This window comes from Psammomys obesus, unplaced genomic scaffold (genome assembly GCF_907164565.1).
Source record: "Psammomys obesus unplaced genomic scaffold, mPsaObe1.curated_primary_1811, whole genome shotgun sequence".
In the NCBI taxonomy this organism is placed as follows: Eukaryota; Metazoa; Chordata; class Mammalia; order Rodentia; family Muridae; genus Psammomys; species Psammomys obesus.
The window spans coordinates 165,023-181,477 of NW_026594311.1; the positions used below are offsets into that span (position 1 = coordinate 165,023).

At 45.5% G+C, this 16,455-nt stretch overlaps 1 protein-coding gene across 1 annotated transcript; it reads right to left on the reverse strand.

Annotated features, from left to right (window-relative positions):
- Window positions 1-206: 206 nt before the first annotated feature.
- Window positions 207-16,109, reverse strand: LOC129685127 (cytochrome P450 4B1). The gene is made up of 12 exons (XM_055618522.1): window positions 15,887-16,109; window positions 11,320-11,461; window positions 11,091-11,135; window positions 9,789-9,916; window positions 5,755-5,879; window positions 5,372-5,523; window positions 5,137-5,243; window positions 3,470-3,660; window positions 2,642-2,775; window positions 1,673-1,737; window positions 1,491-1,573; window positions 207-1,105 (listed from the first exon to the last, which is right to left on the reverse strand). Exons 1-12 carry the CDS (start codon window positions 16,064-16,066, stop codon window positions 922-924), a joined length of 1,536 nt encoding a protein of 511 aa, XP_055474497.1. The 5' UTR covers window positions 16,067-16,109; the 3' UTR covers window positions 207-921.
- Window positions 16,110-16,455: the final 346 nt, after the last annotated feature.

The following is a 16,455-nucleotide window of genomic DNA, read 5'->3' on the forward strand; positions in this document are numbered from 1 at the left end:
ACGAGGGAAAGAACTCTAAGGGGTCATGTAGGCCCCACCCCTGAACTCCACCCAAAAAGTCCTTTGCACCTTCATGCCTCCCTTATGGAAAGGAGTTTCCTTCCTCCCAGAAAGTCCCCTTTTAATGCTACTGTACCACCTTCCCTAGAAATCCATGAACGCCCAGAAATACATCCCAAGAAAGAAATCACACCAGTAAAAACATATTTCATATTCTTTGACTTTGGTGATGAGAGTTTGCTTTAAAAATTAGCGTTTATTTTGTACAAATTTAGTTTAAGCAATTTTTCTTTATGTCCATTAGGTTCTAAATACACACAGAGATGGTTAAAAACAAACAAACAAAAAACCATGTCACTGAAGGGCCACCTACCCAAGCCATCCCTCCTTGACAAATCTCAAGGCAACATTTCCATTGTCTTCACTAAGGGCTGAAATGTATGTTTCTGATTTTTTATTTGGTTTGGGTTCTTTATTTGGTTGGTTGGTTTGGTTTTATTTGGTTTTGATTTTTTGGGACAGGGTTTCACTGTGTCCTGGAACTCACTTTGCCCTCAAGAGTGACCATGCTGGCCTCAAACTCACAGAACTCTGCCTACTTCTCCCTCCCAAGTGCTGGGTTTTGTTTGTTGTTTGTTTTAGAAAGACATACAATTATGAGAAATAAATGAAATTTCTCAAGACATCCAGATGTCAGCAAATGTTTGTGGATTAAAGGAATGAGTTCTACAGTCCAGGCACTGAATCATTAGACACACATGGTTACAAGGGAATGTCTTCCAGGAGACTGTCGGTGCCAATGCTCTCACATCCATAAGCCTCCAAAAGGCAGGTATCCATGAAGACTCACATTCAGTCTAGGAGGGCAATGTCCTAGGAAAAGCCACAGGCTGTGCTGTCCAGGCCTTGTTCTCTGAAGACCTACTTTCTGGACCCAGATCCCAGTGGCTTCAGGTGGAGGTGGATGCCATTTTGGGAGCGCAGGATTAGCTGGGGGAGCTTGATGGGCACCTTTGAGGGATCCAGAGAGAATTCAAAGCGCAGCAAACAAAGGGCTGTGACCACCTTCATCTCATTCATGGCAAACTGCTGTCCAATACAATTCCTACAGCAAGCAGCACAAAGAGGCATTAAGCTCTTGACTGTCCAGAGTGACAGAGTCCAGTTTCTTAGAGGCTCACAAAAAGTAAAAATAAAAATAAAAAACAATAACTATTTCAGACACATAATGGCCAATCGATTTGTTGACTTGAGCTTAAAAATCAAATTTTAGGAGCGTGTAAAGGGCCCCACTGGATAGCTTCATTTGGGAGTTCTGCTTTTAGTCTCTCACAGAATGCAAACACCTACCCCACCCATTTCCCAGGAACAGGAAAAAAAATAGAAAAAAGATCCCCTTGTCACAAAGCACTCCCTAATGATGCCTCCCCAATAATGGCCTTCACTTTTCATTCCCAGTCTTGAGGACCTGAGAATGTCCATCTCCCTACCTGGGCCCTGCAGAAAAGGGCATGAAGGCAAAGGGGTGACGTCCTGTCACGTTCTCAGGAGAAAAGCGCAGTGGATCAAAGACCTAAGGAGACGGGATTTTCTTAAATACTCACCAAACCCTGGCAGAGGGTAACCCCATGGCCCACACCCTGTCTGACCTCCAGGCCCAGAGATACAGTACCTCTGGTTCAGGCCACACAGCACTGTTCCTATGGAGGGCATAGATGTGTAGAGAGACCAGGCTTCCTGTAAGCAGAAAAGAGGTTTGGTGACAAGCGATCGTGAGGTAGCCAGGCCTGAATCTCCTAATGTTCCCCTGTCTAGGACACTAGCTTCAGCCTGTGCCCTGCCGGTGACACTGAGCTTCTGGTCATATTCATTCTTTTTAATAATCACCATCCACAGTTCCATTAACTCAGTACTGAGAATAGTGTCTAACCCAGACACCTGTGGAATGAAAACAAAGAGCAGCGAACCCACCCTAGCACAAAGAGAACACATAGGAACTACCTGTTGGCTTTCAATTAACTAACTCCCAGGAAGCTATTGCACAATTGATAAGAGATACCAGCTTTCATTTGTTTTTATTTTATGCGTATCATTATAATTTGACTGTTAAATAGTACCATAGTAGAATGATTTGATATAGTTATAACAGAAAAAATTAAAAGAGAGAAACATTTCATTTTACAAGAACCCTTTCCCTCTTTCCCTGGGAACAATGCAGCAACTATACCCACTGATTGGCCATGCCTGGGTCCTAGTGCACTAGTGGTCAATAGAACTCAAAAGAAAACCCAACCTTCCCAATCACTGCCTCAAAAGAATAACTCATGTTGGATTCTTTTGGAAGATAAAAATAATTTTAAAAATAAAATAATAAAAATAATTTTAAAAAATAGTTCTTCCTATTTCAAGCCACAGAAAGATGAATCCATATAACCACCTTGAAACTTACAAGAAAAATGACCTTTATATTCTTTACACCCTCAGTCTTACTTTACAGAAGAGGGAGTGGAGGTTTGGGGACAAAGGCAAGTTTACTCATATGCTGTAAGGCTGGCACTTGGGCCCGGGGCTCTGCACACAAAGCCTGAGCTCTCTCTGCATGATGGAAAGATTGTCTGATAGCACTGTTCCCCCAACCCACCTGCAGGTAGAGAGCGGCCATCCACAAAGGTGACCGGCTTGTTGAGCAGGCGGTACACTTGGGGCACGGGAGGGTAGAGGCGGAAGCACTCCTTGATACACATGGTCAGGTAGGTCATCTTGGCCAGATCATCCCTGCCGGCAACACAGGACGCTTGGGAACTGGGAGCAGTGCGGTCCCAGGAGAAGGTAAGCCCATTCCCAACTTTACCAGGATATCATTTTCACTTCAGAGGAGTCACAAGGGCTCCAAATAATCTAAGCATAATGTAACACCGGGTGACCATGCAGACCTAGAAATCTGGAAGGAGAAGGCACAGGATCCTGGAGATATATGTGCACCCCACCCTCAAAGACAAGGCCCCTTTCGTGTCATTCAGGGCCTTACAGAAGTTGCACAAGCGACACTTTTCTAGTTTCTGCTTGGCTCTCCTTGTGGGCCCGGAATGAAAAAAAAATGGTAGCCTGATACTTGCTAGCTGAAGGAAACAACCAATGTCCATGGATTAATACTGATAAACTCACATCACTACTCCTTTGGCCACCAGGAAGCTCAGACCCAAATGCAAGGTTCAGCCATGAAAGACAGCCCCAGACTCCAAGTCACTCTCCACACAGTCATGACTTTTCATTTTATTTTTTACTATTTTATTAAATAAGCAAGAAGACTAAACAACAACAGAAAAGGGGAACAGCTGCTGCCAACCTCACCTCATTTCCGGAAGAGCTGTGTATTGTCCTTGGCAGGCATCAGCAGGGTGGGTACAACTCCCCACCCCACCCCCTGGGCTTAGCAAGATGGGCCAAACTCACTCTCAGGTTCACTCACCACTGGAAGGAGTCCTGGTCTCCTAGGATCTCTCGAACCTCCTCCCTGCATCGCTGCTGGTGTTCAGGGTAAAGGGCCATGCAGTAGAGAAACCAAGAGATACCACTAGTGGTAGTGTCGTGACCTTCAAACATGAACGTGTCCACTTCAGCCCGGAGGTCTGCGTCTGACAGCTTGATCCCACTTTCATCCTGAGAGAAGGCACAATGAAACAGCTCAAAGCTTTGAGTGAGGGATAAGAAGAATGCCCAACAGATGCTGCCAGGTGCAAATCTGAGGAGGCATAAGAAAGCTTCTTGGTAGGAGGACCCTGGGTAAGACGATCAATCCTCACTCAGAAAGACAAACAGGGTGGATATTGAAGAAGGAGAAAACAGGAAACAGGACAGGAGTCTACCACAGAGGGCCTCTGAAAGACTCTAACCAGCAGTGTATCAAAGCAGATGCTGAGACTCATAAGCCAAACTTTGGGCAGAGTGCAGGAAATCTTAGAAAGAAGGAGAAAATAATAAGACCTGGAGAGGACAGGAGCTCCACAAGGAGCGCAACAGAACCAAAATATCTGGGTACAGGGGTCTTTTCAGAGACTGATACTCCAACCAAGGATCATTCATGGAGATAACTTAGAACCCCTTCACAGATGTAGCCAATGGCAGCTCAGTATCCAAGTGAGTTCCCTAGTAATGGGAACAGGGGCTGTCTCTGACATGAACTCAGTGGCTGGCTCTTTAACCACCTCCCCCTTAAGGGGGAGCAGCCTTGCCAGGCCACAGAGGAGGACAATGCAGCCAGTCCTGATGAGACCTGATAAGCTACGGTCAGATGGAAGGGGAGGAGGACCTCCCCTATCAGTGGACTTGGAGAGGGGCTTGGGAGAAGAGGGAGGGAGGGTGGGATTGGGAGGGAATGAAAGAGGGGGCTACAGCTGGAATACAAGATGAATAAACTGTAATTAATATAAAAATAAAATTTTAAAAAAGAAGAAGAAAGCTTCTTGGTATACTTGGTATATGACTCCAAACTCCCCTGTTCCTTCCAATCCCAGCCTAGATACTTCCCATTTGTGAAACCCTCCCTGAGCCCTCTGAACACCTAACTTGTGACTCTACTCAATCCCAGTAATGCCCATTGGTGACACTGTCTCCAGCTGCCAGGGGAAAACTCTTTGTCAGGGTCTACTTATTGCCCCTGCAAACCTGGCCACTATACTGTTTGCGATGGATGGCAGTAACAGCTCTTTCTCATCTCCACAGCCTAGAAAAGGAACTGACTCAAAACAGGCACTGAGGTTTGTGGAATCAAGGAAGGAAGTGATGGAGGAATGGAAGGATAGGGAGAGGGAGAGAGAGGAAGAGGAAGAGAAGGAGAGCGGGAGGGAGGGGGGAAAGAAAGAGAAGGAGGGAAGGAGGGAGAAAGGAAGAAAAGGAAGGAAGTGAAGAGAATTCAATGCCAAGAGATCTTGGAAGTCTAGAAATGTCTTCAAGCTGTGCCCGGGCTGTCAGTTCCCTAATGTCACAGTCCCACTACATACATGATCCACATTTTACTTTTGTTGTTATATGCCATGGCAAGCAGTAGGTAATACTTGCTGGGCAAGGAGCCTGCCTTAGGAGGACAGTCTAAAGACCTTCCTGGGACCAGCTGTCAAATGGACTACATCCACTTACCCGAGCACCCAGGAGAATGTCCAGGAAGTCCAGATGCTTCCGCTGGTGGATCTTTTTCTGCTCCTTCTCATCCTGTAGGGCTGCCTTGCGCTGCCTGATGACCTGATCTGGACCAAGAGCATAGGCACCACTGCCTACTCTGGCCCTCCATCAGGAAGGGGGCAGAGGATCCCAAAGGAAGAACCAGGGCTTCCTACTTGGTGTGGAGGCAGGGAAGCTTGAGGGAAAGGCCCACCTGTATGGTCATGGGCTATCTGGCAGGCCCGCAGGAAGCGGCGGCCATGTGGAGTGCACCAGTAAATGAAGTCATTATGGTACTGGAAGGATTCAATGCGCTGCTGCATCAGCAGTGTGAGGTCACTGACTGCCAGGTAGTAGCTGTTGTCGCTATACAGAAGAAGGTGGAGGGAAGGGTAGAGGCCTGAGCATCTTTCTTTTAGGAATCCTACCAATAACATTTCCTGCTCCTCTTCTTACTCCCTTAAGCCTCCTCACTAACAAAAATGTTTCCCACCATGAGTAGGGTCTGGATAAATCAGGACAGGACTTATCTCCTCTCCAAGCAGAGATAAGGAGCCTTTCCAGATTCCTTATCTGAGAGCCTGAGGTGCTCCTGACCTGTGCCCTGGGCCACTGTCTCCTTTGCCGAAGGTACACTTCATGAGGGTGTCCAACGCCATGTGGCCCACATCACAGAAGATGTCAAAGCTCTTATTTTCACTAGCTTTTTTCTCCCACTTGTCCTGGAATCCAGAAAGAGAGAGGAGTTAATGTGGGAACAAGTTGGGCTGCCTGTCCAGAGAAGCAGGTAGGCTAACTACAGATTTTTCTCTCTTCTCCCTCTCCTCCAAATCTAATCCTCCCGTCTGTGGACCCCTCACCTTTCTTAGCCCATCTTCATTTCTAAGTGTCAGCTCCCAATACCTAGAAACACATTTTACCAGGAACCCGCCTCCCATGGCAACACCTATTAAGATCAAGAATTCCCTACTAGGCAACACAGAGCTACCATACACTCCTAAAAAAACAGAAAGGGCAACAGAAACCAAGAACCAAAGAACCATGCATCAAAGACAAGACCAAGTATCATCACCTAGAATTACAATCTTCCCAAACCCAGATGCATAGAAGCTAGCATAAAAACACAATCAATAACAGCCAGAACAACATGTCTCCACTAGAGCCCAGCAACCCTACCACAGTAGACTCTGAGAATTATAATGTAGCTGAAACACAAGTCAAAGTCTTTCTGAACATGATAAAGGGTCCTTAAAGAGAAAATGAATAAAACCATTAAAGACATTTATGAAAGCACAATTGATGAAAATGAACAGAACTTTTCTAGTACTAAAAGTAGAAATAAAATGAATAAAGGAAACCCAAACTATTGGAAATTGGGAAATGAAAATTTTAGGAATTCTAACAGGAATCTCAGAAGCAAGGCTCACCAACAGAGTACAAGAAATGAAAGAAGACGTCTCAGTTATTTGAGACATGATAGAAGAAATGGATACCTCAGACAAAGAAAATGTTAGATCTCCTGGCACAAAACATCCAGGAAATCCGGGACAAAATGAAAAGAACAAATCTAAGAATAATAGGAATAAAGGAAGGAGAAGAAACCCAGGTCAAGGGCACAGAAAATATTTTCAACAAAATTGTAGAGAAAAATGACCCTAACCTTAAGAAGGAGATGCCTATAAAGGTACAAAAAGCATAGAGAAACCAAACATACTGACCAGGAAAAAAGTTCCCCTTAGCACATAATCAAAATACTAAATGTACAGAAAAAAGAAAGAATATTACAGCTGCAAGTGGAAAAGATGAAATAATATATAAAGGCAGACCTACTATTATAACACCAAACTTCTCAGTGAAGACTCTAAAAGCCAACAGGGCCTGAATAAATGTTTTGCAAACCCTAAGAAACCACAGATGCCAGCCCAAACTACTATACTTAGTGAAACTTTTAATCACACTAAATAGAGAAAATAAGATATTCCATGATAAAAATCAATTATAAGCAATACCCCACAGAAGGGAAATTTCGGACTAAGGAAGTTAATTACACCCAGAAAAATCCAAGGAACAAATAATCCCAGATCACCAAACTAAAAAGATGAAACATACACACACACATCCTACCACCACCATCACCAAAATAACAATAAAATAACAGGAATCAACAAACACTGCTCATCCACATTTCCCCACATCCGGGGACTCAATTTCCCAATGAGAAGACACAAACTAGCAGAATGGATTTGAAAACAGGATCCATCCTTCTGGTGCAGCCAAGGATCACACATTCACTTCAAGATAAAAGGATGGAAAAGATATTCCAAGCAAATAGTCCCAAGAAGCAAGCTGCTGTAGCCACTTTAATATCTGACAAAACAGACTTTAGCACATTCTCCGAAGCTGACCACTACCTGGATACAAAGCAAGTCTCAACAGATACAGGAAAATTGAAATAACACCCTGCACCCTATCTGACCAGCACAGACAAAAGCTGGATAGCTACAGCAGCAGGAAGCTTACAAACTTGTCGAAACTTCTCTGCAAACTATCGAATGAAAAAAAAATGTAAAAAGACAGAAATTAAATACTTGAACTGAATGAATTTTAGAATTGAATGGGGAAATCTAGACTAGAAGGCAAATGAATACAGGACATAGCCGAACTTACAGGACACAATAAAGGCAGTACTAAGAGGCAAGTTCACAGCGCTAAGTACCTACATTAAAAAACTGGAGAGATGTCATACTAGTAACTTAACAGCACACGTGAAAGTTCTAGGACAAAATGAAGAAATCACACCCAGAAGCAGTAGAAGGCAAGAAATAATCAAACTCATGGTTGAAATCAGCAAAATACAAACAAACAAAAAATAGAATCAATGAAAACAGAGTTGGCTATTTGAGAAAATCAGTAAGGTCAACAAGCACTCACAGCAGTGGTTCTCCACCTTCCTGATGCTTGGACCCTTTCATACCCTTATGTTTTAGACATATAATATAGGATAAACATACTAAAATCTGTACACCTAAAGAAGCTAAGCAAGAAGGAGGACCCTTGTTAAGATGATCAACCCTTACTCAGAAAGGCAAATGGGACAGACATCATAAGAGGGAGAAAACAGGGAATAGGACAGGAGCCTACCACAAAGGGCCTCTGAAAGACTCTACCCAACAAGGTATCAAAGCAGAGGCTGAGACTCATAGCCAAACTTTGGGCAGAGTGCAGGGAATCTTAGGAAAGAAGGGAAAAATAGTAAGACCAGGAAGGGACAGGAACTCCACAAGGAGAGCAACAGAACCAAGAAATCTGAGCCCAGGGGTATTTTCTAAGACTGATACTTCAACCAAGGACCATGCATGGAGATAACCTAGAACCCCTGCACAGATGTAGCCCATGGCAGTTCAGTGTCCAAATGGGTTCGCTAGTAATGAGAACAGGGACTGTCTCTGACATGAACTCAGTGGTTGGTTCTTGGATCACCTCTCTCTGAGGGGGGAACAGCCTTACCAGGCCACAGAGGAAGACAATGCAGCCAGTCTGATGAGAACTGATAGGCTAGTATCAGATGGAAGGGGAGGAGAACCTCCCCTATCAGTGGACTGGAAGAGGGGCATGGGAGAAGAGGGAGGAGGGGTGAGATTGGGAGGGAATGAGGGAGGGTGCTACAGATGGGATACAAAGTGAATAAACTGTAATCAATAAAAAATAAAGTTAATGGGGCTAGAAAGATGGCTCAGAGGTTAAAAGCACTGCCTGCTTTTCCGGAGGACCTGGGTTCAATTCCCAGCACCCACGTGGCAGTTCACAACTGTCTGTAACTTAGTTCCAGGGATCTGACACCCTCACACAGACACATGGAGGCAAAACACCAATGCACATAAAATAAAAGTAAATAAATTTTTAAAAATTAAAGTAATTTTTTAAAATACCCTTATGCTTTGGTGACGCCCCCCCCAGCCAAAAACTTATTTCACTGCTACTTCATAATAACTCTGATTTTTCTTTTTTAACTGTAATTTTTCTACTGTTATGAATTGTAATGTAAATAACTGATATGCAGGATGTCTGATACATGACACTTGTGAAAGGGTTGTTTGACCCCCCAAAGGGGTGGTGGCCCCCAGGTTGGAAAATGTTGTCTTATCTAAAATAACTAGCGGCAGAGAGAATATCTAAATTAACAAAATTAGAGGTGAAGGGGGGCCAAATATCAGCAGACACCAGGGAAATCGAGAAAAATCATGAGGACATACTTTAAAAACCTGTAACCTACCAGATTGGAAAGATCTAAATTCTTGATGCTTTGAAACATGGGCAGCCTTCAAACCCTGCTCCAGTAGGGGTCTTATATGGCTTCTCAGAACCAACTGCTGTAACAAGAAAGAGCTAGGTCTCCTACAGAGACAAGAGCCTAAGCTACGTCAGTGCTTGGGGCCTCAGTAGCATGCAGCAGGGAGGGGAAGGCAAAGCAGGCCTTTGGCGCCATTGTTGCAGGCATAACGAGGATGGGGACTCAAGGACCGTCTCCACAGGAGAGTACCATTTGCCTTCACCCAGGATAAATGGGGATGGGTACAGAGCTGGTCCAACAGCCCACAATTCCAGGGCCCTGTTACAGAGAGGGAACTCACCAGCATGACATTTGTGGACTCGGCAAATGTGGCCACATAAGGCTTCAGCACATCATAATGGAAGCCAGGTGTGAGCAGCTTGCGGTGCTGGAACCATTTGGGCCCATCCAGAACCAGCAATCCTTTCCCTGAGAAGAGAGAGGAGATGGAGGCTGTGAAGTCCAGGCAATCCTGCTCTACTCAGGAGAGCTGGAATCAACTACACACAACCTCTGAGACTTCCAAGGCTGGAACACTGTGGGAGTGTGCACTACTAGACCCAGCATAAACTCTGGTCCCCACTCCGGGCTGCCAGGGCTGTTACCATCCTACCAACAACCTCTTTCTTAGCCCCCAGGAAGCTACCAAGGTTTTGTTCTTGTTTTTGTTTTTTTGTTTTTTTTAAAGGAACTTTGGAGACAGATATGGCCTTGGATCAAGAAGACTCAAGTGGAGTCTAGAGTGATGGGTCAAGAGCCCTTAGTGCTCTTACAGAAGACCTGGGTTCAGTCACCAGCACACACATGTAAGTCCAGTTCTAGAAGATCCAACGCTCTCTACTGGCTCCACAGGCCCCTGTGCAAATGGCATACATCCACACAAACACACATACAGATAAAAAAAAAAGTAAAAATAAGAATAAGCCCAGGTGCGGTGCGTATGCACCATTCATCTCAGCACTCACTCAGGAGTCAGAGGCAGGTGGATCCCTCGCTTTGAGTTCAAAGCCAGTCTGTTCTACATAGAGAGTTCTAGGCCAACTAAGGCAACATAGTGAGACTCTGTCTCAAAAATTAGTTCATTAGTTAATTAGTTAGTTAGTTACAAGAAGATGACTCAACAACTCACACTGTTTTCAACATTAGTCTACATACTGACAGCCAAAGTTGGCCCATCTTCCCTGCCCATCCTCATCTACTAATCAAAGTCTGCCTCCCAGCCATTCAGACAGCTTGCAGCCTCCATGGCCCTACAACTATTAAGCTTTTTCTGAGACCCTTCTTCTGGAAAGCACCACCATTTACTATCCTATAGGATCAACTCTAGGGTTGCCTCCTCTAGGAAGCCACTCTTCGAGTACCCATCACCTTGCCTCAGCTTGGAAGGGAGGGAAGATGAATGTCCAGCCAGGGAAGGTGTCTAACGCCTACATCCTGACAGGCAGGAGTTCTCTTTTTGTCCCCTTGCCTCCCCACAGAGACACTAAGCTCAGGACAGGAACTCAGCAGCCAGGCAGTCCACTGGAGGGATGGAGTTGAGTGTGGCAGGTCATTTACCACAAGGGAGGGAAGGGAAGGCACAGAAAGATAGATGCCCACTTACCGATCCACTGGAGGAAGAAGTCATACACATCTGGGGCCTTTGGGTCTGCAGGACAAAGGGACATCAGTCAAGAAGAAATAGGATAATCCCAAATGAGGCATAGTGATGAATGTGGTAGGGACATGGTCATTCTTTTCCCAGACTTTAGACACAGGCCATGACCTCCCTCAACTTGGTCCCTGGGCCTGTTATTCTCAGGAAACCCCACCCTCTCTCCAAAGCACCTCACCCCCACGGCTGTATACAGCTTTGGCATAGTCAGGCTCATAGATGTTCAGGAAACCAATGAATTGTCCAAGCCAGAGTGGGTGGGCATAAGGGAACTGTTGGGACCAGGATACCACCTTGTCCAGGCTTCCTAACTTCTGGATCTGAAATGATAACAGAAGACAAGGATCACTCAGGAACCCAGTGTCCCCAGCAGACTCCAGATTTCTGGCAGAGAAGGAAGGATGCTGCCCAGGCAGATCCTGGAACCTCCTTCCATCCTCCTGTATTCCCTCTCCTGTGCATTTCTAAATACCCTATCCAGTCCCAGAGTTGATGCTCTAAGTCCAGGAATTCTTGTCACACCTAAACCACTGCCCTCAAAGACCGAATATTATCCTACTTTCATTTCCAACCACCAGCTATGCCCTCTCTGCAGTTCTGGCTCCCAATCCTCTGTAGAGTTTGGTGTAATCTCCCTGCAGAATCATCTTTTTGAATACTGAATTCAACCCAAAGGGTTGCCTCATGCGTGCATTATCAAGGAATGGAAATGATAACAATCATCTTTATCTATAGGTAAAAATAATATTCATGGTTCCCCTACCTCCTTTCTAGCTGGTATCCCTGAACTTCTCCCTTCTGCTGCATCTTTCTTCTTTTCTGTCTGTTCTTAAAGTGAATAAGGTAACACCATCTTGTCCTCATTCTGCTTTGATCTACTTAGAGAATTCTCAAACCTCTACCTTCCCAATAGTCATTCATGTCTTGCCAACAAATTTGGAATTTCCATGACTCTCACCATGCCCAAACGTATTAACCAAATAATTAAGGTTTAAGTAAAAAATAATTGACATGTTATATCTAAATAACTATGATTTTCTGCTTAAGCAAATGTTGCAAGGTGACTCTGACCCTCATCTAACAAACATGAGCCTTGGCCTCAGTCAGAGACTGTCATGACCTCCTTAGAGACAGCCTTCTTCTATGGTCCCTAATTGTCCCCAGGAGCCCAGTAAGAATGAGGACAGCTCTCAGCATCTGGACCGACTTTTGCAGCTGCAATCCCTCAAAATGGCTGCTGAGACATTGTTCTTCTATAGGCCATGTGGCTGCTGGCAAACTTCTCTGAGTTACACAACAAATGCCTCAGATTTATCCTCAGATGCCCTAAGCTGGGACACTTGTTATCAGGTCTTGGACAGCTTGTTTTCTCACAAAGGAAGGAAGCAGGAGAAAAACAGGACATGGAGATAAAAATCATCTGCCCTCGGCTCCCAAGCAACCTGCCTCATCCATTCATTTGCACCAGTGTTGACCCCAGCAGAAGCGGACAATAGGAAGGTCTTGCTCTCCAAGAGTCTGAGTAAATTAAACTCCGAGATTCTGATCAGGAAGGGACGTTAAGAAAGCTTAGGTGAACTATGACCTCTTCATAGGTTAGAACAGTGCATTCAAAGGCCAACAGAACTATCTCACATGACAGAGCAGGCCAGGGATCATGACTGAGCTTCCTTCCTGTTAACAAATCTGCTCAGGCCATTCCCTAATGGACCAAAAATCAGTTGGCCAGTGTTCAAGGGACAAGCTGCCTGCTTCATCAGTCTGCTACAGCCACAGCTCTCTTGGGGACTGCTTGAGAACAAAATTAATCTGCTTGGGGAGACGGTTCAGTACGAAGTACTTGCTTTGCTTCCCAGGCATGCAGACCCAAGTTTAAACCCTAGCACCCTACTTAAAAGGCAGAGGTAGTGACTAGCATCTGTAACCCCAAGGTGAAATAGAAAGATCAAGGGAGAGGCCTACCAGTCTTGCCAAGATGGAGAGCTCCAGGATTAGTAAAAGACCTTGTCTCAAAAACCAAGATAGAAGGGGCCAGAGAAACGGCTCAGCAGTTAAAAGCTATATACTGCTCTTGTGAAAGACACGGGCCCCAGCACCCACAGGGGTCTGCCCATAATCTCCTGCAATCTAGCTTCTGGGAATCTGACACCCTCTTCTGGACTCTGCCAGCATCTGTACTCATATGTGCACATCTACACACACACACACACACACACACACACACACACACACACACACACACACGAGTTAGGTAAGTCAGCTCCTGCCTAACCCCTCAAACTTAAGGCCACAGAGAATATCTATTATATACAAAGTATTTCTTGTGCTCCTCAGAGGCCCCTGGGGAAACTGGATATTTCCTGCCTTAAAGGGACTCATTCTGAGAGATCTGAATGGGATGAGAAGTAGATGCCACCAGGGTCTCCATAGCCAAGAAGGGGGAAACTAATCCTGGTAGGCACTTCCACACCTCACAGGCCCTTCCCCCACCAACTCTCTTCATTTCCCTCCCATGTCCACTTTCACTATGTGTTAGGATCACTTTTCTGTTGCTTGGCTCTTTGTTTGTTTTTTTCTGTTTGCTTTTTGGTTCATGTGTTGTGTGGATTAAAATGTCTAGCCTTGACTTGAATCCTAAACCATTATGTGCCCTTAACTGAAGACCTTATACCCTGTGTATCTCAACTTCCCCATCTTTACTCACACTAAGGAAACAAATCCACACCCTGCCCTTCACATTCTCAGGACTAGGTATGACTCCAACTACAGCAGAGCTGCCAAGCCCTGGAGAAATGCAATGGTGTTGTGCCTGTGATGGTTTCTCAGGAAATGTTTATAGTGCTCAAGATCAGCTACCATTCCAAACTTGGCATGTCCTTCCCTGTGCCAAGCCAATGCCCTCCAGGTAGTTGTACTGGCATCAAGAAGCTGAAGCTAGGCTGTGTTCCAAGCTCTCTGATTACTTCCAAGCAAAGGCGGGTGGATCACCTGAGCAGAAGAGAGCATCCAGCTCTGGCACGGAGTTAGAGAGTAAGGAACACATGCCATAGAAGTCCACTGAGTGAGGGCTCTCCCCAGTTCTGAAGAAAGTAGGAAAGCATAAACCGGGCACAGAGAAAGGGATTAAAACTCTTCCCACGTGCCTCTCGGTGGGAAGCAGAGTGCTGTCTCAAGCTGTGGACAGCTGCCTGCCTGGCGAGCTTGTTTTGTTCTAGATTGTTCAGTGAAAAATATGCTTTAGCCTTTACCTTGAGACAGAAACAAGCAGGAGGTTTTGGCAAGTTTCTTTTCCTTGTCTGTTAAACCTTGGACCATGTCTGTCATACACGAATGTGGTCTCTGAAAACAAGCTTAACTGTTTCATGACTCCTGTCCTTGGACTAACGTGAACTGTGTTTGCGTTGTCTTTAAAAAGGAATTGGAAAATAAATTCGGGGCTTTTTCAGTAACGACCGATAGCCCTCTCGAATCTATCCTAAGTTTCCTGTCTCTTTCCTTTAACCTGTAATCTCTCAATCCCCCCTCTCTCCATTGTGACCTGAATTACCTACGGCAGGTTTCATCACCTCTCATGAGCCTTTAGGATGTGGCCTTGACCTTCCATACTTGGCAGAGACCCTTCCAAGTCCTCCTGATTCCTCACCTCCCTTCTCCACCATTCTCCATCTTCTTCAGAAACCTCTCCCTACAGTCTAGCCTCGTGTGTTCATTCATTAAGACATACCTGATCCGTATGATTTTGCACTATACCTTAAGGGTGCAGTAATAAATCAAACTAGATCTCCAATCTCTAGAAGTCTCAGACTAGGAGAGAAGATGAAAGTTGCTAAGATGAAAAGAATGGAGCAGAAGTACACCCCTGGGGAAGCATGTCCACCCTCCTGGCAGGAGGGAAGGCTCTAGTGTCTGTTTTCTCTCAGCAAACCATCTTTGTTTTTTGTCTGTTTTGCTTGGTTTTTAATCCTGGATGTTCAGTGGTACAGGTAAATTTACAGGTTACCCCCAACAGGTTATCTGTAGGGGGCAAGAGTGAGATTAGAGGCCAAGTTCATTTCCAGTGTCAATTCCAAAAGAGAGACAATTCCCCAGAGGGAGGAATAAAGAAGTAGAGAGAATTATAACCCTTTTCTCAGACTTCATAACTGGAATCCACACCTGGGCTCCCAAACCTTCCTGCACCTCAAAACACTCTGGAAGAGTTCCTCTTAGGCTCCCAGTTCCAACTAAAATATTAGAGTCTCCAGATACTGGAGAAAGGGGGAGGGGGGAACTTCTTCTCCCTCTTGATTCCAAACCCCTGCCTTGTGTTCAAAAGGTCTAAAGCCCCATGACAGGAGTTCCTGACACTGGGTGCTAAGGGAAACTCCTACTGTGCTGCCTTAACAGGAGAAGCAAACAGGATCTGAGCCTGGGGAAAATGCTATAATTCCTCAGCCACACAAAGAAGAGACAGAAGGTGCCTCCCAGCTTTGGGGCACCAACCTCTCAGACATGCTGGGAGGCCTCAGGAAGAACAAGCCTCCACACAGACTTGCACTTTGGGCCTCAGAATAATGGGAAAGCACATCAGGTACTCTTAAGCTCCAACTCTGAAGGGTTGTGCTGCTTCTGAAGCCAGCTTGAAAGGCAGGAGTGAGAAAGCTGACTAGAAGTCATAGTTCCAGGTATCACCCCCTGCCCAAACTGGTGGCCTCCCATCCCAGCCTCTATGGGATTAGGCATAGTTCACCCACATCCTCACATACCTCAAGAGCATGACCAAAGAGCCAGTGGGTGGGAGGCCCTGGAAAGTTGTCCAAAGCTTTGGCCAGCTTCTGCCTCCGAAACAGCAGCTTGAGGAGCTTGAGGACGCCTATGATCAGGACGACTATGGAAGCCCACACACCCAAGCGGGACAGGCTCGGGGAGAGGAGGCTGAGCGCCATGGCTAAACTTACAAGGCCTGAGCTCCAAACTGCCTCCAGCTGACCCTGGATTGCCTTATACTCTGGATATAGGCACCCTGCCAGTTCCCACCCCTTTGTCACACCCAACAGCCTGCAGCTACCCAAACTGGACTGAGTGCCATAGGGTGGAGATAGCTGCCTCAAAGTTCATAAACAACAGAGGAGAGAGCCTGACTGACTTCCACGAAAACATAGCTTAACAGAAACCAAGCCATGAACACCCCATCTTGGTTTCTTGGAGAAAAGAACAGAGGGCAGTTCTTGGTGTGGTCATTAGCATAACAACTGCCTCTTTATTTTACAAGGACCTTGTATTTCTAAGGGACTTGATACACATTGTCTCACTTAACCTACCCAAAGAGATCACA